The sequence below is a fragment of the Drosophila guanche genome, unplaced genomic scaffold, assembly GCF_900245975.1.
Source record: "Drosophila guanche unplaced genomic scaffold, DGUA_6, whole genome shotgun sequence".
NCBI classification, from domain to species: Eukaryota; Metazoa; Arthropoda; class Insecta; order Diptera; family Drosophilidae; genus Drosophila; species Drosophila guanche.
In genome coordinates this window covers 2,640,831-2,661,556 of record NW_022995751.1, presented here as the reverse complement: position 1 = coordinate 2,661,556, position 20,726 = coordinate 2,640,831, and the positions used below count along the sequence as shown (strand labels likewise).

Below are 20,726 nucleotides of genomic sequence, written 5' to 3'. Positions count from 1 at the left end.
ATGAAAAGGTCGTGTCGGTTTTGCTCTATTATTTTGAAGGCGTCCGCGAGTGGAATCGTAGTGTTGTGTATGTAATACAAAAGATCTCCCTGGATTTCCTCGCTGCAGAGACTCGAACACAAAGTGTTAAGGGATTTTCAGTGAAAAGATATAAACAATACCTACAGCAAATAAACATTTTGGAATCTGTGCAACAGGAATGCAGTTATATTGGCAACAATTTCTTGCTCGCTGGCTTGGAAGCGTCCATTTCTGTGAGTACATTTTGTTATTGGATTACGGTTTACGGTACATTACAGTTATTAAAAAGTCAATGGCTTACCTCACACTTTGTATTATGGCATGTGGCCTGACTTTTACCATGAGAATCAGTCCTGGGGTTAAACTGTTTCGGAAGCTCTCCACTGATCCAATGCCAATGACTTTTCCCCGCTTCAGCAGTGCCATTCGGTTGCACAGAGATTGAAAATCTTCAACATTGTTTGAGGATAGCAAAATGGTGCTGCCACATTCGTTGACACTCTTGATCACATCCAAAACATCCGCTCGATGCGCCTTCTCCACTCCAGCGGTGGGTTCATCCAATATGATGAGTGGGGGAGTTCCTATCACAGATATTGCAGTACTCAGTTTTCGCCTATCACTGACCGTATACTTCCACGATTGTTTATCCAAATGTTCTCGAAAGTTGAGATTTTCGGCCAGTTCCTCGGATACTTCGTGCACTTTATCCGCCCTTAAGCCACGTATAAGGCAGAATATTTTTAAATTTTCACGACCCGTAAATTTGGGCTCAAAACAATCATTTTGTGGGCAATAACCCATATATTTGTAGGCCCTGTATCGGTTTATTTTCTTGCTGTGTACGTCGACACCTTTGACTAGAACACGACCCGAAGATAGCTTGATATTCGATACAATTACTTTGTTAATGCTAGTCTTGCCAGAACGTTCACCCACTAGTCCAAGGACATCCATGCTAAAAACAGAGATTAGAAAATGTAGATTAATTAAATAACTATATACTTGCGGTTTGAGTCCAAAAGTGACATCTTTGACCGGACTTCTTTTGTTTTTTGTTACCACATTCTCCAAGAGAAGTGTGTGGTTTCTAAGCTCATTTTGGGTCATTCTTTGCACATCACAATAGTCGGGATATTCACCACCTGTACGTCTATCAGATAACATTAGAATTTATATCAGTAAAGTGTTAACCGAGGTCTTACCTTCTTGGTCTCCTCTTGCAAAATGATCCACGCTCCAGCAGCAGGAGTAGGATATAAAATAACATAGATGTGCCCATCAGTGCCATTATGTATGGAAATCCAGCGTACGTGCAGCACCAATGTGAGTGGATCTCTAATGGAAATTAAGATGAAGATCTCTCTTTGTTTAATCAGCAATTTACTTATTCACCGCATCCTGCATATAGTTTGTCTGTTCTTCCCTTACAAACTTTATACGATGATGCCTCAATGCAGATGGAATGCATCAATGCAATGGCAGAGTATGTGGGTATTAAATAGAGGAAAGCAAATTCTTTATCGGGTGCAGGCCACTCAAAGGGTATGGCTGCAAGCAAAGAACAATCAAAGAAGCCACATTTAAGTGCCAATTTATACTAACTTACCCAAAACAAACAATAGTAATACCGGTGTAGCCCATCCATAAATCTCTCGCGTAAAGAATTGCATCAACAAGTATAAGAAGAGTAGCAGGGCACAGCTAAATAGGATCATGCCAATGACATATGCCACTACAAATAATTTATAATTGCCAATATAATTATATACCAAAATCAAATAACAACTCAAACATTACCTGTCTCATCATCGAAATTCTTATGTAGAAGCAGCGTCATGAGTATTACCAGTGATACGGAAAATATGGAAAGACACATCCAGTCCCAGAATAGGTGGGAGAGCCAGAATGTAGTCATATTAATGCCCTCCACTTGTTGCATCAACTTGAATCCAATGCGTCGCTCTCTGACAATGTAGGCGGCAAAGAACCCGCTGAAGATACTGACACAAAACAGATTCAGATACAATGGTCCACTCTCGAAGCACTCAATTTGACGCACTGTGGAATTTTCACTCAACTGAATGGATGGATACGGATGATGGTTGAAGTTTATGTTTTTCGTTAAAGATTCCATGGGTCGGTTGGGTTCAGTGCAAAATAAGCCCAAAAATCCACTGAAATTTGAAAGGTTTTAAATATGTTTTATGCTAAAATTATAAACAAATACTCACCTGTTGGCCAAGTAAGCCATTAGGCTTGCCGCAACTGCCTCCGAGTGTAGAAATTTTCGGCTATAATATATTTGATATTCGCACATGTTGATTTTAATGCCAAAAACATAAACATCATTCAGGATATCTGCATACGTGTCCACGTCTGTCGCTGATATATCATCGGTGCGGCAGCCACTTATTTTCATCTTCAGGAGATGTATAAGTGGATTCTCATCATTTAAGTCTCGTAGAAAAGCCACACGACAATTTGGTCCATACATTTCCAACCTGAGTGGCAACAGGTCCTGCGACACAAAATCCGCGCCCGACTGCGGAAGATATTTGACTGGAATTGGCCAAGTATAAAAGTACCTTTGCAGCGCCGAGGCGCCCAATAACAGCAGCGATAAAAGCATAAAGAAAACCAGAAAATTGTGCCGAATGTGATAGAACTTTTTAAGCAACATTGCATTCCATTGATTGCAGCACAATTTGTAGCCATACAACAAACTTTCATCTGGTTCGGGCGAGCTGCTTGCAAAATTGCCCCTGTTAGTGTCGGAGCCCGGCGATGTGGCCTTGACAAATTTATTTATAATGGGCATGGTGCCAATACCAATGGCACCCATTTTAAAGCAATTAGCTCCCTGCTCCAGCTGCCGAAGCAATGGCACAATGTTGCGACAGTAGTCCTGGGGTATGCTGTAAGCAATTTCAGATGGCTTGTCAGAGGATGCACTCGTCTCTGGTATGTACTGCAGCACTAAAGAGGTTATCTGTGGCTCCTCGCATATTTCACCTTGCGAACAGACCTGAGAAATAAATACAAATAGCAGATAGAGCTTATAGGGAATGGTGTAACTCATACCAATTGATACCCAGAGCCATGCGTGTTCTTTAGAAACGTGGAAGTGCCATTAAAAAGCAGTTGACCATCGCATAGTATGGCCAAACGATCTCCCAGAACATCCGCCTCTTCGATATGATAAGTTGTGACAATTAAAGTCCTGCAACGCTTCTCCGACTGTAGCAGATCCCACAGCAATCGTCGTTCGCAGGGTTCCAGACCCTCGCTGGGTTCATCCAACACTACAATACGTGGATTGCCACAAAAGGCACAGGCCACGGATAGTCTCCGCCGGTCGGCTCTGTCCAAGCAGCGGCTTTTCACATTTCTAACTTGCCAGAGCTCGAGGGCCTTCAAATACCTTTCCGTGGAACGAGTTCTGACATGGGCGCTCACATTACGCAGCGAATAGAAGAAGTACATGTTCTCCTTAACACTCAGATTGGCAAACAGTGGATTATGCTGGGGCGACAATCCCACCGCAGTTCTGGTCGTCCTCGCTATGTCTCTGTCGTCAATTTTCACCCAGCCCGATCGGGGAGGAATGCTGCCCGAAATGGCGTTGATAACAGCGGACTTGCCCGAATCCGATAGTCCCAATATGACCGTGATCTGATCATCGTACATATTCATGGCGAAATTGGTCAGTGGCGGCTTTCTGTGTTGACTCTTGTGCAAAATGCATGCCTGCACCACGGCAGGGCTCAAATGGCGAAAGTTCCTTTGAAAGTTCTGTTGGCAGCTCAAGGCATCACGATTACTTCGAAAGCGTAATATGGACACTCCGTACTTGCCCGGGCAGCACAGCTCGACAGTTAGGCACAATACCAGAAAAGTAAAGGCAGCCATCAGCATTATAATGGATATTACGGCAAAACTATTGTAGAAGTTTCCTCTCAAGAAATGATACCACTGCAGTCCCGTATTATCGTACTTCTCGTAGTAAAGTATTTTTCGCAGGCCAGTTAGGAAACCAAACTGATACAACAGACACAATGGATAGCGCACAACTATTCTTGGGACATCCACATAGATATACAACAGGAAACACAAAACCGATAGGAAGACAATCACAATGGCAGCAAGGGTTGCACTTCGAAGTAAACTATGGATTAAGAAACATAAACAAATGCCACACACTGTCCAAATGGTAAAGAAACACCAAACGGCTGTGAAACTCGAACAATTTAAAATGTTGCCATTTTTGCAGATGGGTGCCTATGAAAGGTTCTAAATTATGTATAAAATATATGTAAAATACATGAAAACCCTACCGTAAGTAAGAATATGGTCAACAAGTTAATCACAGTGGCCAAAATTAAAGTAGAAGTAAACCAGGAGAGATACTGGGTAATCCGATTTGCACTGGAAATGCTCATCAAGTCATTTAGTTGATTGTTCTTTTCCTTTTGCATGTGCTGCACAATAAAATATACAAATCTTTACTATAGAAAATAAACTCCATTCCTTAACCCACCATAACCAAGCGCACAAATGGATAAATGTAAAGAGAACTCAAATAAAATGGCAACACATTTGCAAGAGTTGTACCCATTGGGTCAAGTATTTGTGGATCAAAGTATTCATTATACTCTTTATCGCTAAGAAACGGCTTTGACACGATCGTTATTCCATCATCCTTGTACCTTTTGGTTATGTTGCTGACTGCAGGATATGCTAGAAATGCCACAATGGCATACATTATCTGCAAGAATCCTTCGTTCATGTACAGCGGTCGGGGCGTGTTCCCATCGCCCCTGACATGATTGGTATTCCATAAGTCAGTTGGTATCGTTCGCAGGGCACTGGGAAATCGAATTGTGATGTCCGTGTATTCAAAGTATTCACCAGCATTCACCTTCCAAATAATTCCGCCCAAGAAGTTTTCGTTTATAAGGGTAGTTTCCATATCTTTTTCAGAGTTGACACGCTCAACAGATCTCAGCTTTAGGATATTAAATAAAGCTGATTTAAGTGGTACGACTATTGAATCCTTGTTTGAGTATAATAAAAGTGTTTTTTCTGGTGTTACATCGGCAATCATTTCCATTAAATTACTAAATATATGAATTGAAAAGGAAGCCAAGAGAAATTAACTCAAATCCATAAAACTTACTACAATGGACTAAGTTTTACATTATCCCCAAGTGTGCCATTTCGCCGTAAGAAACAATGCGAGGAATTCTCTTGATTTACGGAACATCGTATATAAACCAAGTGTATCATTAGCAGCGGCAGCAACAGATAAAAAACCATCTCGCATCGCGTATAACTCTTAAAGTTCTTTACCAATAGAACAAATAATTGAATGGCCATTACGAATCAATGCAAAAATTAGTAAGTTAAATTCTTATAAATAAAAATATTTATAACATGACATGCTACGCCTAGAAATAATATCTATGTCCCAAAATGTGCGTAAATTAACCTTGTGCTATTAATTACTCACCCACCGAAGAGCTTGAGCAAACATTTGATTAGTTGTTTCAATTTCGCATTTGAGGGCAAGTGACGTAGCTGGGTTATACACATAATAGCAACATCTGTTATGCCATAGAACTGGCACGGCATTTGCCAAAAAATTTTACTACAAAAGGGGCCCCGAACTGATCAGTCAGCATCGAAAGCAGTTCAAGCAACAATCAAACCAAATCATCAATATGCAGTCCAACAAAGTTATCTTCCTAGTCTTCGGTAAGTTGAAAAATAAAATTCCAAGCCATAGGAAGAAAAACTCATTATATGGCTTATAATAGGTGTCCTGGCCCTGGTCATTGCCGCAAGCCTGTCCAGTGAGGCTGTGGAGCAAGACAGCGAAGGTATCAGCGATCGTCGCTATCGTTGGGCTTCGGAAGAGGACAACTCCGAGGATAACTCGCAAGCCTCAGGGGAAGATGCTGACGAGGAAGATCAGGATGATCAGGGCAACAATTCTGGAGATGATGGCACCTGGGAAGAGGAAATCATTGAATATGTGCCAGCCGAACAGTCCTGGGAAGACCTGGAGAGTGGCTCTGCTGAAGCTTAAATCAATTTAAATGTTTATCAATATTGTTTCTTATTTATATGTGTATTAACTTGTTTTTATGAAGAATCAATCAATTAAATATCTATATAATCCATTTAAATCTACATATCAGAATTTCCTTTCTTGGTTTCCACAAATAATAAACAGTCTCTGCTCTGGTTTGTATAATTTATTTTATTTAACATAATTTAAAGTATGTATAATTCAATTTTAATATGGTTCGCACATACAGTATTTATAGTTTGATTTTGCATTAATTTAAACATTTTAGTATTATGCATTTAAATATATTTTAAGGTATATATTTAAACTATGACTAAACATAAATTTTACACGGTTCTCTCTCTTGCCACGCCACGCCTACCACCTCACCTCGCTGGTGATGATGTCGCTCAATAATTTACTTCTGCAATTTCTACTAAGTTGAAAACAATAATTTTGGAATGATGGGAGACAGGCAACACAATAAATATGTAGATAGGACACTGAAATATACGAGAAATACATTCATACATTTAATACAAAATTGTTTCTTCACATCTGATCTGTTATACATCTTGAATTGCTCTAGAATGGAGAGATCAGAGCTAAAATTGATCTGATTAACGTGTAATGTATTCTTCTGCTTTTGGACGTGTGTTAGTCATCGATTAATTGGAAATTGCACTTGATTATGTAAATTGCCTGTTGATGTTCTCTTTTTTTTGTAGTAGTAGTTTTGCCCCTCAAATGTTGCGCGTTTTGAGTCTTGTTTTCTCACGGCACACCTCCAGCTCCCCGCAAATCCGCTCTCCCGTCCGCTTGTACAATCACACATTGCTGTCCGTACCAACGGCACCGGTGAAGGAGAAGGGCTGGGCATTGTTCACAATCCCCGCCCTATCGTTGGTGGTCGATGCGGCTGTGCCATTGACTCCATAACCAGTTTGTTGTGCAGCTGCCCGCATGTCCTCGGCCGACGCTCTGTTTGCGAGAAAGCAGAGAAAAGGGGTTTAATAATTGTTTAAATAAATGCGATCAATACTAAAATTATAAATAGAGAAATTAAATAGTATTTATGTGCTCAACTAGGGATATGTGTGTGGTGTGTGCTTTGTGCCTACATAGAGAAACCAAAAGATTCGATATAATTTTTCAAAACATCAAAAGATATCAATATAATTTTTCAATACATCAAAATTTCGGGTGCTACAGGAATGTACTGTACAACTAATTCAATTACAACTCAAAATTTACATAAAATAATACTGAGCTACATTAAAAAGGTTTTTTAAATTCTACTTTCTAAAAATAACATAAAGTGCGTTTCAGGACATCCAGACAGTTGCTAGATTTATGGATAATATCACAGTTTTAATGGGTTTTACTTGCAATTGTGTCAGTGTCTGTGAAACGCACTGTATATTGATTACATTCATAAAAGCTTATACAAAATTATTTGCCTTTTGTGTTTTCTTGGAGGCAGCAAAGTGTTTAGCGAGTTGTTTGCTGTTGTTGGGCTATCGATGTTGCAGTTGCGGTAGACCCAGTCGATGTTGTAACTGCTCTTGGAACTGTTCTTGGACAGTTTTTGATGTGGCATGTACTTGATTCGGGCGCAAAAAAAAAAATTTGTTTACATAGCAAATTTTATTTTTAGTGTTGCCCTTCATCGATTTAACAAATTTATTCAACTTTTATGCTTAGTTCAGGTGAGATATCTCTGCTCAATTATTAACAAGTTATGGCGAGTATTTTTTTAAATGATTTTTATGTTTTAAGAACTAAAAACTAAAATTAAGTTAATGTATACATTTTGGAATGCACTTTTTCAAAGGAATGGTACAACAAAAACATCTCTCTCTGTCAGACTTGAAAAATGAATAAATTAATTAAAAATTATGAATGCAAAATAAGTTCACAACATTTAAAGAACACAAACACGGTACTTGTGTGTATATGGTATATATAATATATTGTATATTTGTATATTTTTTTATGTCTAATGCTTGATTATGTTCAATTTCAATTTCAATTCGTGGACTATCTTGTGAGCAAACTCAATTCTCAAATAACTGTAACATTTGTTGTATTAATTTATTTTATTTTATGGTTTACATTCAAGCCAGCGCATATCCGAGTTAATACTTCATCCGACTTGTACATATTGCTCTATAGTTTGTTCTTTCTTGATTCTCACTTTGTATAGTATCATTTATATATTTGTTTACTTGTGTGTTTACTAAGCTGAGTGTGTGTGTGTAGAGTGAGTGTGGAAGCTTGTGGTTTCTGTTTAAATAAGTTTTGTATTATTGTTTGCTTTCGGGCTGCTTGCTTTCAATATAGCTTTCAATTTCTCACTAAAAATATATGCTGAGCTGCAGCTTCGACATATGCTTGTTTGCTTGTATGTACGATTATCAATGTGTCTCTTCAGTATTTTCTCTATGCACTATATAATATATTTAACTGTAGTTTTTAACAACACCAACCGTTCGAAGAAAGACATTTAAAAAATGGAAACACGAATTACATGCACAAAAGGGACAAAGACAATCGGGGCCGCAATGACGAAAATGCATTTGCCCCAAAAAACACTTTGGTTATGTTTAACAAACTTTTGTTTTCAACAACAATTTCAATTACATATGAGAGAATTTCATTTCGTTACATTTCTTTTGTATTTTTGGTGGGGTGTTCTTCTGTATTCTATATATTCCCAGATGCCCTATAACGCCCTGCTGCTGCTCAATCAATTTCTGTTGGCGTTTCTACTGGATTGGATTTGGAGTGGAGTGGAATGTGTGTTGATCTGTGGCTGTGTGTGTGTGTGTGTCTTGTGGTTTTGGCAGTTGCTAATTTCGCAATTAGGCATTTATGTGGGACGCCAGACATCGGGATCTTCCATGAGTGTGATATGCTGATCGCCGCCCATTTGCATTTGGCCTCCCGCCTGACCGCCGGCCATCTGTGTGGGCGATGTGGCGGCAGCAGCCATATCCTCGCGCGAAGCTCTACATAGCGTTATCGTGTATCGTAATTTTATTGGTTTTTGGTTTGTTTTTTGTTTTTTTTTAGTTTTGTTTTAAATGTAAGCATTATCACAGTGGTAAGCACATTGAAGGAATATAGAGAAAACATTGGTTTCGATTAGCAAAAAATGCACTTGGCCAAGTTCTAACTAAGTTCCCGCTCTAACTTAGAGGCTAAACAAATATGGCAGATCCCCCCTCTAGATGCTAAGTACTCACTTCTTGCCTAACGCCATCATGGCGTACACGGCGCCGGTTGCAAAGATCAGCCCACTGCCGAATAAGCTGGCCAGTCCGAAGCACATGAAGATTGGCGGCACCGCCAAGCTATATATGGAAATACAAATGCATTCCAGTTAGATATGTACGAGATTTTTTTGTTAAATTATTTTGGTTCATTTAAATACTCACGCGCAGTACAGACCGGCCCGGAAGTACATGGGCTTGGCATCAACCTTGTCCGCAATGCCGTTCACCTGCTCGATGCACACAAAGCAGCAGGGCGCCTCCAGGACCATGACTATAAAGCCGGCTATCATCTGGATAATGCCAGCCACCAGGCAGGAGACACTGAGTGTGATAATTGAGAGCACATTCCAGAGCCCAAAGAGTATGGCAACTAAAAGAAAAGTGAATTTTAACACAACAGCTAGCAAATAAAATAAAAAATAGATACAAATAATTGAAAGGCGTTCCCTAACTCTTCCACAAATTTATGAGCAGATATGCACCACATTTCAATCTCGAACGCCCACTAAAAATATTCCCTCATTATCTTACCGAATCGCTTCACAAAACGAAAGCCATTAGGAAACGAAATCTAATCATCATCGCTGACTCACGCGTGTGCCAATTGTTCGCTTTTATTTATAATAAAAGTATAACAACAATAGACCACAACAGCCACAGAAGCGTGACAATTTAATGAAAATATAGTGGGTCGTGTTGTCAGTAGCAGACACTTGAGAGTCGTACGAGAGAGTACGGAGTAAAATGTTCCCATTTTAGTGCTCTAAGCTAGTTCTAGTTCTTGAAATGAGAGCTAAACCAAATTCCATTTAAATACGAGCATTTTATCAGCTGGTCTTACTGATAAAAAACTAAGTAAACAAGACACAAATAAACAGTTTTGCTCTTTACGTGATAAATGACTGGAAAAATATTGCGAAAGATATTTTTTTTGAGCGTAGGGGAGAGTGTAGTCAGCATTTCCTTGGGCTTCTTCAGCTTATCTCCACAAAATTGTTCTACAAGTACTAGAATTTCATGATCTTTAGTCTCCTCCTAGTGTTCCTCTTCTCCCTTGTTCTCTCTTTTTCCCCAGTTTCGTTTTACTTTGAAGCGAAATCCGATCTCAGCTTTGAGGTTACTGCGGTTCATAAAGCTCGTCAAAACAGACTCAACGGAGTCGATGTATAAACCGGCATACAAAACATTTATTAATTATAGACTTTTGGTTTTAATTTACAATCAAATATAACCAAAAGCCAAACTGGTTTATGAGTGCAGAAGCCGCATGAATGAATCTACATAATATTTTTCTCCTTCCAATTTGTTGAGTGTGGCTGGTTTCTTCAGACCCGATAAGGTATCCCAAATCCCGAAATCCCACTGCAGAGGCTGAAGAAATCATTGAGTAAAAAAGAAAAGTTCAATGTCATTGCAGAGAGGGAGAGGTTAAAGCATAGCGCGTAACAAAGAAAAAAAGCAATCAGGCGTAATCAAGTGAAAGCAGAGAGCGAGAATACGGAAGAGAGGAGCAGCTGCCTCTCCCGCACCCGCACCCGCTTCCGCGCTGCACTGCACTGCACAGTAGTGCTTGATAATAAAAAAGCATGCAAAATTACTGCTTAATGGGCAACAAAAAATTGCATTCTCTATGGCATATGTTCAATATTGGAAATACAATTGAAAAGGAAGCGAACAGTTACGAATTAAAGCGCCAAACTTGACACAGAAAAAGCTCCTTTGGCCCCGTTTGTCTCTTTCTCACTCTAGCACACCCACATCCCACTCACATACTTATGCATACACATACTATACAATTTCTGTATCCTTTTGTTACGTTTCCTACTACTGCCTCGTCTTCTTCTTCTTTTCACTGTTATGCTGCCGTGCTGTTGTTATTGTTGCTTTCTTTCTTCCTTTATCAATGTCAGAGCGTGCGTATTGTGGGAGGCGATACACACACACGGGCGCACACCCAGAGGGGCACACAGATAGGAAACGTAACAGCAACAACAAAAGGTACACAAAAATCGATGCCCAACATTTATGGAGCACATAATCTTACATGAATTGGTCGTTACTAAAGTAGAATTAACTGTTTTCCTCAAATGAAACTTACAAAAGGCGGCCACAATGCCCAGCAATCGACTGCCATATTTGAGGTACCAAGGCTGCTCCGGTCCGCCCGCTGGATCCTGTTGATTTGGACGCGCCAGCAGCCCCGTGATTTTTTCCGCAATCGACTGCGATGCATATTTAAAAAATACAAAATGCAATTAAGATAATTGGAAAAAATCGAAGCAGTACAATTTGTATTGTGACGCGGCGGCCGCTTCTTTAACACGCACACACGGGACCGACATACACGTACACACAAAAACACACACTCGCACGAAACACAAGTGAGGCTGAATATTCACTTCGTCAGCAAAAAGTTAAATTCTTTCAACTGACAGAATCGTTTACATACCATGATTTGTTTTGCTATAAATTACACTTAAACTAGTTGGAAAAGTATTTATTTTATGCACTTTTTCACGTCTCAGAGGGACAGAATTTGTTGTACTTTGCGTTCTGGTTAGAGCTGGCAGAGCCTCGATAGCATCAAGTGTCGCGATTTTGGATAAAATCGATTTTTCGTGCTACAAACCATCGATGTTTTCGGAATACAGCACGAAAAAGTAGAGCGTCAGGTCCTAAGCGCAAATGAAACAATGTTTTTTTAAATAGAATCATGTTTAGCAATGATGATGCTGAACATCTGCATTACCTACAAGTCGATGCTATCTTTCAGACTAATCGGAAATCGATGCCTGCTCTAGTTATGTTGGCAACGATAGACGATAAACACGAGCTTGATTAAAACGGCTTCTTACCGGAAAACGTGGCTTCTAACACGTTATGTTAGCACGCTTACTTTGCGGACACCAATTACAAAGATGAAGTATACTGTTTCGGAAAAGGAACTTTAAACATTGTCCCTAACGATGTTTACGAAAATAATGTTTCAAAATTATCGATAGTGAACATAGCGACATCGATGATGACCGATAATGATTTATTCGATGACGTCGATTAATTGTTCCTCGGACTCGATTTCTGTGCTGCGTATTTTACTCTTTTCTGGAAGTAATTTTACAAAAAGAAAGCTATGGATGATCAACGACCGTGCCAATTGTGCCAGGAACAAATCGCGGTTGGCATTAAGCTCGAAAATGAAGTGATCGAAGATTCAAAGGAGCTACTCGAAAAGCTGATTGTGTGGTACAACATTAATGTAAGCACCACTAACACCATGCCGAACAAACACGCATACACATGTATCATTCCCGATATTCTTTCATAGCCATGCATTCTGGAGAAGAAGTCGTGCCTCTGTCAGCCGTGCTTGGATCAGGTGCTCAGCATAAGCGCAACATTCCGGCGTTGGAACGCCGCGCAACCCAAGACGGACTTAAATGAAACGGTTACGGTTAAGGAGGAAAGCCCTCTGGAAATAGATGGCTGGGAAAACATTGAATTATTGCCCGAACAGAATCTGTGTTTTCCCTCTGGTAGTGGTGCAGAGGAGGAGCTTGAAGCAACCGATACAGAAAAAGATGCCACAGTGATAAAGCCTCATGAAAACTTTGCCATTGCGGTACGACACGATGGCCTTATATTGGCTAAAATTTATAAGGATAATACAAAGGCTGCCAGGATTGTCTGCACCTGTTGCCACGTTGAGTTGAGTCTCATTTCCCACATACGCACACATAGCTTAATGCTTCGCCCATGTCCCAAATACATTTGTCGGAAGTGCGACAAAACATTTAGCACTACGACGAAGCTAAAACAACACGAGCATGCCGAGCGTCACAGCGTCATCTTGAGCCGTTCAAAGGGATTTGACTTCCGTTGTGTGCAATGTGAGAAAGTCTTTGATGGCTACCATGGGATCATACGACACGCATCTTTTGCACACATGGCCCGTCCGTTCCACTGCATCTTTTCCAAGTGTTCGTGCACCTTTAAAGCCAGGGGGGAACTGGACTTGCATATGAAAACACACGAAATGCCGGTATATCGTCCACCGTTGTACATGTGTCGTGTGCCTGAGTGTGGGCATTCGTACTATATTGAGAATCAGTATGTCAAGCATATGAAGACCATTCACGGAATTCAGGCATGCCTACAGCCCGGTTGCACCGAAATTCCTGGCACTCACTGTCAACATTTTAGGAAAGGAGGGAATTCTCAGCAGGGTGAGTTTGTGTCGATAGAGACGTCAGCACAGCGGAAACGCAGATTCTCATATTCACCGCCCAACGACAATAATATGGGCAAATTCATATGCCTGGAAAAGCAGCTAACATTAAAATGAAAATGTTGAAATTTAACCATTATTCCTAAGAGTACAATACTTAATCTTGTACATATATTATTACGTCATTATATGGATGGATAATCCATTAATTTAGTTGGAAAAGAAGAGAAAAATGAATTATTATATCGATATGCCGACGATGATCTGTAATCGAAATTGAACTAGTTCTCCCGGTCGGCGAGCACCGCCTGTACCTTTACAGTCGATAAGCTAGACAGTTGTCAGCTTTTACATTCATTAAAAGAGGAAAAAGAACAATAAAACAGCAATAACTAAAACTTGATACATCAATTTATTGCCGGATTTGTGGGAGGGAGTAGGGAAAATATTATAATCTTTACGTTACAATTGTTCTTGATTGGAGATTTAAGTTTGTTTTTTCTTTTCTTGTTTTTTTGGTTGAAATTCTACAAATTGTGTGTGTTTTGATATTGTATGATCGTATAAGGAAGTTCTAGCACCAGAATAGATTTGTATTCAACTCATGGGATGGTTATCCTTCACGGTTAATTCCTTTACCGAGGACTGCCAAGAATCTATTTGGAGCTGGAGTCTAGGACGCACCTTAAGTTCTCGTTTTTGGACGTGTTGATAGTTGATTTAATTTTGTTTTGTTAGCTTTGCCCGATAACATGGTCTGAAATGCATAACAATTTCAGCTCAGAGTGAGTAGAGTCGTAGATTTTGTTTCGACTTGATGGTGTCGTCCAATACCAATCGGTTTAATGAACATTTGTTTATCCAGACTCCCATTCATGATGGTTACATATTGCCATGGATTTGGTATGGGTTGGTTGTTCACAAATAAATTTAAAAAAAATTGAAATTCAAAATATAGGCATAAAAAAATACAAATTAATATGGCTTTTCAAAAAGCTTTAAAAGTCAAAATTTAAGAAATTTATAAACAAATGCAAAAGGTTTTTTGGTCGAAGTTTGCAGAATTATCAAGCGAATTATAAGCAAAAGGCCATCTTAAGGGAATATTTTGCTAGCTTTTCGTGTTCCTTCGAGTTACGACCGCGTGGAGACGGAGACCCTGCTTAGTGGCTTAGTCTAAAGATATACACTAATAGGCAACAGTTTTACACACACATTGGAGACTATGTTTGGTGGAGAGAGAGAACGAACCCCGTTGAACATGCTGCAGACATGCTTACAAATTATAGGAAACTTGGATTTGATAGAAACCTTGAACGAAGTCTACGGGATACGTTATTATCAAAAGGCTTAACACATTTCTCGAAGGGTTTCGCATCTGATGTTTCTCCTCTTCTATCACTTACGCACTATTGGCTCACAAAAATATAGCTACATCCTCTTCTGATCCTTGGCATTTGTCGTTATGTCAAATGCACAGCTTTACAAATCATCAATTACTTCTTTAACCGTGCTGCCTACTATACCATTTGTAATCATTCAAATTTAAACTAATTTAAATTCGTTAAATGTTTGTCATTCATATTCATCATCAGGGTTTCTTTTCAATTTTATTGGTGCTCTCCTTACGCCTTGCCTGAAGATATGCCTCATAATTGCCACTCATTTGTGGGTCACTCAAGCGCCTGTCTGTGTCTGTCTCCGATTTCAGGGGGGAGCAATTTTGATTGTTTGTTTAAAAATGTCCTCACGTTTGCTTATAAAAGTTTGTTGTTGCACGTAGTAGCTAGCCGTTTGTTTTGTTTAGTTAAGATCACAATTGTGCTAAGAAATACGATATCACAATTTAAATATTTACATTGTTATTATTTGTATTCTTTTCTACACATCTTTCTCTTAGGTGGGGAGGGGCGGGCAGTAAGTATAGCGGCCCAGAAATTCCAATTATTTCCCTTTTCACTTGCCCCACGACATTGTATCCAACCCGTAATCAGATGAGTCGTTAAAGGACTTCAATTCCGAATACTTGCACAGCAATTGGGGGTGTGTGTGGATGTGTGTTATTGGGCGTATTAAAGCTACGCTTTAGTTAAGTTTAGTTTTTGTTGGTTTTTGTCTAAAAATACGTTTAAACGGCGCACACGGCACGAAGTAGGGGCTTGGTTCACGCACACAATAAACGTTTGGCTGTTTTCTAAGGACTCTTAACAATAGTATTCATAATTAGTAATTGTATTGTACTTCAATCTCAATGTCGGTCTCTTTTGTGTCCTTGTCCATAGAAAAATAGCGCCCTGCGTTACATATGTGTGTGTGAGCGGAAGACTCGAGTTCTTTTTTTTTTGGTATGAAAATCATTTCATTTTTTATGCCTGCTGTTCCCTATATAATTTATATAGAATTTATATATATTTAAGTGGAAAAGTTTGATTTCTCCTGTGAGAGATCATAAAAGTTGTTGAAGTTAACACTAATACATAGTCTCCAAAGCCTAGGACTAGACATGATTAGTTGTCTACAAGAGTGGTTGGTTGGTACGTCGTTTTAAGGTTTAGTTTTTTGCTTGTTTGTTTGTTATAACAACTGTACAAGTGTACTTGTTAAATGCAATTGGCATGCTTCTTTCCCTCTTACTGGCAGGGTCTCCCAAGGGTCTGTCGGTGTCTCTCTCTCTGTTCTCTCACAAAGCATCCAAAAATATTCCCTTTAATCTGGCCTTTTGCTTGAAAATGCAAATTCAATGAGAATTTTGATAGAAGGAATAGAAGAAAATTGTGTGAAAATGTCTAGCAAAACACATTTGCTATCCAATTTTTGGAGAATGTGAAATTCGTCCACGAATTAAAGTTGGGCGTAAACTCCATCGGCCCTAGAGCAGGCGTGCCCACGCCTACCTGACTCTGCTGCTGTTGAAGTTGCAGCTGCTGCGATGGCTGCTGAGATTGGGCTCGCGGTAGTACCCTCAAATTAGTGCCCGACGGCATGCGCTGCAGCTGGTGGTGGTGCTGCTGCTGCTGCTGTTGTGATCGGGATCCTGTTGTTGGGGATCCCTCATAGTTTAGCGAAACGGATGCTGGCCGTGGACGTGGCTGTTCCGCTTTTGGTGTCTTTTGCTGAGCTGCCGCTGCAGCCGATAGCATGGCTATTAAATCCATGCCGGTAGTGGGCTGTTGCTGTTGATGTCCCAAGTTATTTTTGACCAGCAGCTGTGGTTGTTGTTGTTGCTGCTGCTGCTGCTGATGATGATTTCCTTGCTTCTCGCTTTGCAATATTTTAGGGCGCAAGCCTTGCAGCAGTTGTTGTTGCTGTTGTGTCTGGTGTTGCTTCTGCAACTTGGCTGCCCTTAGTTGCTGCTGCTTCTCCTTGCGTATCAAATCAAAGGAGCTGATCACCTGTAATGAATGAAAGTTTAGCCAGTAGCAAGTAAAAGGGATTGCTAGTGGAACTTACCTTCTCACTGCCATTAAAGGCCTGTTGCTGCTGTGCATCATTTTGACTTTGGCTATGGAACAATTGACGCTTTGATGATATAGCCGCTGCTCCATTGCCTCCTCCTCCCGGAGTTGCGGCTGCCGTAGTGTGTGTTGCCGTTGATAGTGGCGTTGTTTGATTGCTGCCTGCAGCCGCATTTTGTTTATTGCGTTTGGTGCTATTGATTATGTTCAGGGTGCCTGTGGTGGTGGTGTTGGTGGCCGATGCACAAGCCACTGGCCCAGAACCAGCTACCGGTTTTCCATTGAGATTATTCAACTTGACACCATCCAAGTCCCCCATGGACTTGTGTCGCTGACGCTGCGAGGCAGCCGCATCCTTCTTGCAGCTGCTGCTGCTGCTTCCGCCATTCCCATTCACATTAGTTGGCGAGAACGCTTTGGGACTCTGCTGGCCAGAGCATTTGCGACGACGGGGTCCGATGCCAGCCTGACGCTCGCTCACCCACTTCTTCAAGCGCTTAACAAAGGGTATAATCATAAAGAAGGAATTGGCATTCTTGCCCAGTTTGGCTTTCGATATGGCATCATTCTTGTTGATCGGCAATTCATTAATACGGAACCAGTCACAGCATTTGATCTCGTTGCGTGTGCGCGGAGCGAACTGCGTCTCCATGGGGACATTCCGCACGACATACAGCCGCGTGTATTGATAGTTGATAAAAGCCTCAATATAATCATTGGCATCGATAATGTCGGTGATGTCGAAACCAGTTTCCTCATAAACCTAAAAGGAACAGAGCAGATTAATAAAAAGTAAAGTAATTATGCCAGGTGAAGGCAAACCTCTCTTGTTGCACAATGTGCCGGATCCTCGTTCTCATTGATTTTCCCCTTGGGAAAGCCCCAAGAGTTGCGTGCGAAATAGGATTGCACTAGCAAGCAATGATTGTGATCCTCAGCCACCAAAATGGCACCATATGTGGGCACCGACATCTTGTAGTTCTTCCAATCTTGCAGTATCTGTTCCACAGTGCCGAAATGTTTGTTCAGGAAGGGAATGTGCTGTGGCAAAAATATTAAAAAGTTCATATTAGAGAGATTAACTAGGAGGAGGATTCATCACTCACTTGAAACAATTGCATGGCAAATTGTTTGATGCCCACCGCTGGCAGCTTGCGCTTCCGAATTGGCACACCTTCTTCATTGAGTTCGGGTGCACAAAAGAAATCCAGATAGAACCAATGGGCCAACTCGATTTGAAAGCAAATTCTTATTAGATTGTTTAGCTCCATGTCCGGTACATTGATTATAAATTTACTGGCCAGATCATCAAGTATATCGGACGGAATTTTCGATTTCTCTGGCAATTTAATGCTGGACGCCTTTGCGGATGCTGTGCTTCCGCTTCCTGTTCCTGTTCCCTGGGTCCTCCTGCTGCTGCTGCTACTTGTGCTCGTCCCGGCCACAAGTACATCTTCGGACGAGGAGCTGCCATACGAGGAGTTCGTTGATGTCGATGAATGTGTGGATGATATGGATGAATTTAGGCGTTGCTTCTGCGCGCTGCTTTGTTGCTGTTGCTGCTGCTGCTGCTGTTGTTGCTGGTGCAGCTGCTGTTGTTGTTGCTGATGCTGCAGGTGCGCATACTGCGACTGCTGCTGATGCTGCTGCTGTTGGTTCTGCCTTTTCTTCTCAATGGTTATGGGGGCTGAGGGCTGTGTTTTGGTGAACACAGCACCATTTTTAAGCAATTGATTTAATACATCATTCTCAGCTTGAATAGCGAGGTTTCGTCTTTGTTGTTCATTTAGCCTTATGCCTGCCCCACTATTGCTGCTGCTGCTGCTATTGTTGTTGTTGCTGTTATTATTATTATTGTTGTTGATATTCAGCACTTTCTGAAGTGTAAGGGAGGCGAGCAACGCGGGATTGTTGACTTGAGGAAAAAAAAACAAAACATTTAAAGATAAGCAAAGGGCAAACACAGACGAAACGATAGCCTCCACTCGGGGGGTTTCTTAATACGTCATCGCAGATGGTTTAGATCGTTTACTGAGACTGAGCTTGTTCTCAAGTTTTGGGAAAACTTGATCTTGAATTTATTATCTGTGGCCAAAGTCTGATTGAAAAAAGTATTAACCATCGATAATTTACAGCAATTGTTGCTAGGGGTAGACAAATATCGTTTAAACAAACATCTTACAACGGCCTTTATATTGTCTGTTGCCATGCTGTCTAACCACTCGTATATGTGTACCTCTTATGTCGCAAATGTGGCTACTTGGAGGAGCACCTTGGCAAAACTGCTGACTAAGCGCCCGGGCAATGATCTGCGCCAGCGTAAATTGCGCAACAACTTTAAAACTATTACTATTTGTTTTGCTATTGTTGTTGTCGCTACATTCCGTTGGCCTCCAAAAGAATTAAAAGAAATATGACTGTCTAGCTCGGTTCAGCGACCTCCTCCTCTAAAAGTGTTGCAACTTGCAGGCGACTGCGCTGCGCTGCACACTGCGCACACATACAAGTACATAGAATTCACTGCTGCATACATGCATGGAAAACTACTGGCAGCCAGAGAGAGAGATAGAGGGTTATGGTGTGAGTTAGGACAAGTGGAGTGGGACAGAGGGGAAGTGCAGAAATTGTATAATCTATACAATGTTTGCTTTATTTTGTTGACTTGATGACTTTGTTATGAATCTATTTTTGGGGACATTTACGCTTATCAATCTTACCGTTATCGTTTTCTTTGCTGCTACTGCTTCTGCTGGCTTGGCTCTCGCTCTGGTAAGCGTATGTGGACGAGGTAGAGGCTGAGACGGCAGCGACGGCGGCAGCGGCAGCGGCAGCGTTGCTAATCAATGGTGCGATTTCCATAATATTTCGATATCAAACTGATGCGCTGCGTTTTGTTTATGTAATTCACTTTTGTTGAATATTTGGGGGTCTGTCTTTTGCGCAAAATATTTCTTATTTGTTTGTTTGTTTGTTAATTCACATTTGCGTTTCTCCTCTTCTCTCAGTCTCTCTCTCAAACACGCTGTACGTGTGCAAATGTTAGTGTGTGTGGTGTGTATATGAGTGCGCTGCTTATGTGTGGCGTGTGTTTGTGTGCCTGAATATTTTTTGTCACGTACTTTTACAACAGATTTGTTTTTGTAGTAAATATGGCTGCCAAGTTTTGAAAATTTCTGCAGTCTTCAGCTTTTGTCGCACGAATTTCAATTTCCAATGCAATTTTTGTGTCCTGCTAATGATTCTTTTACATTCTTTCGCTATTGTTCTATCGTTTGGTGTTGTTCTTTTTGTTGTTTTTGTTCGCTCAACATTTTCTGCATTTGTTATTGTTGTTGTTGTATTGTGGAGAGCCATCCACAAATAAAAGTCCGCTCCACTTCAGGCGAATGAAAAAACTCGTTCGCACGCACACAGTCACACTTTTGGTTTTTTCACGTACTTTCTACTTTGGTGTTTGGTGGTGTCGCATTGGTTTTCCTTATTCAATTCAAAGATTATTATGTGCAATGCGCGACCTGTTTTGCTTTTATTTGCACTTAATGTGGTAACTATTTTGCACTATTTTGTAGGTTTTTCTTTACAACTTTTGGAAAACCGTCAGCGTCGCGTAGGGATCAGTGTGACGGCGGAACTATCGGTAATATGTATATATATATATATATATATATATATAG

The 20,726-nt window shown here is 40.6% G+C and overlaps 5 protein-coding genes across 8 annotated transcripts; 2 read left to right on the top strand and 3 right to left on the bottom strand.

Annotated features, from left to right (window-relative positions):
* Positions 1-318: 318 nt before the first annotated feature.
* LOC117587148 (ATP-binding cassette sub-family A member 2-like) lies at positions 319-5,418 on the bottom strand. The gene is made up of 9 exons (XM_034277655.1): positions 5,201-5,418; positions 4,562-5,141; positions 4,359-4,502; positions 3,106-4,302; positions 2,391-3,049; positions 2,256-2,315; positions 1,822-2,198; positions 1,227-1,359; positions 319-979 (listed from the first exon to the last, which is right to left on the bottom strand). The coding sequence occupies exons 1-9, from the start codon at positions 5,398-5,400 to the stop codon at positions 319-321; spliced, it is 4,011 nt and encodes a 1,336-aa protein (XP_034133546.1). The 5' UTR covers positions 5,401-5,418.
* Positions 5,419-5,538: 120 nt separating this feature from the next.
* Positions 5,539-6,145, top strand: LOC117587321. Its single transcript, XM_034277952.1, has 2 exons — positions 5,539-5,778; positions 5,841-6,145. The coding sequence occupies exons 1-2, from the start codon at positions 5,745-5,747 to the stop codon at positions 6,110-6,112; spliced, it is 306 nt and encodes a 101-aa protein (XP_034133843.1). The 5' UTR covers positions 5,539-5,744; the 3' UTR covers positions 6,113-6,145.
* A 68-nt stretch (positions 6,146-6,213) lies between these two features.
* On the bottom strand, positions 6,214-20,683 carry LOC117587310 (mRNA-decapping enzyme 2). 3 transcript variants are annotated; one of them, XM_034277933.1, is made up of 6 exons: positions 19,770-20,683; positions 18,159-18,967; positions 17,875-18,093; positions 17,069-17,815; positions 8,748-8,838; positions 6,214-6,235 (listed from the first exon to the last, which is right to left on the bottom strand). In XM_034277933.1, coding segments are annotated over exons 1-6 (2,010 nt in total). In that variant the 5' UTR covers positions 19,912-20,683; the 3' UTR covers positions 6,214-6,233. The 3 variants fall into 3 exon arrangements, with proteins under 3 accessions (XP_034133824.1, XP_034133823.1, XP_034133822.1); XM_034277932.1 differs by lacking the exon at positions 6,214-6,235 and having other exon boundaries at positions 8,695-8,838; XM_034277931.1 differs by lacking the exons at positions 6,214-6,235; positions 8,748-8,838 and adding an exon at positions 14,115-16,989 and having other exon boundaries at positions 17,048-17,815.
* Positions 6,740-11,978, bottom strand: LOC117587319 (calcium channel flower). 2 transcript variants are annotated; one of them, XM_034277950.1, is made up of 5 exons: positions 11,822-11,978; positions 11,471-11,594; positions 9,535-9,742; positions 9,343-9,450; positions 6,740-7,075 (listed from the first exon to the last, which is right to left on the bottom strand). In XM_034277950.1, the coding sequence occupies exons 1-5, from the start codon at positions 11,822-11,824 to the stop codon at positions 6,922-6,924; spliced, it is 597 nt and encodes a 198-aa protein (XP_034133841.1). In that variant the 5' UTR covers positions 11,825-11,978; the 3' UTR covers positions 6,740-6,921. The 2 variants fall into 2 exon arrangements, with proteins under 2 accessions (XP_034133841.1, XP_034133842.1); XM_034277951.1 differs by lacking the exon at positions 6,740-7,075 and adding an exon at positions 8,832-9,105.
* On the top strand, positions 12,422-13,983 carry LOC117587316 (zinc finger protein 184). The gene is made up of 2 exons (XM_034277947.1): positions 12,422-12,628; positions 12,698-13,983. Exons 1-2 carry the CDS (start codon positions 12,503-12,505, stop codon positions 13,712-13,714), a joined length of 1,143 nt encoding a protein of 380 aa, XP_034133838.1. The 5' UTR covers positions 12,422-12,502; the 3' UTR covers positions 13,715-13,983.
* Positions 20,684-20,726: the final 43 nt, after the last annotated feature.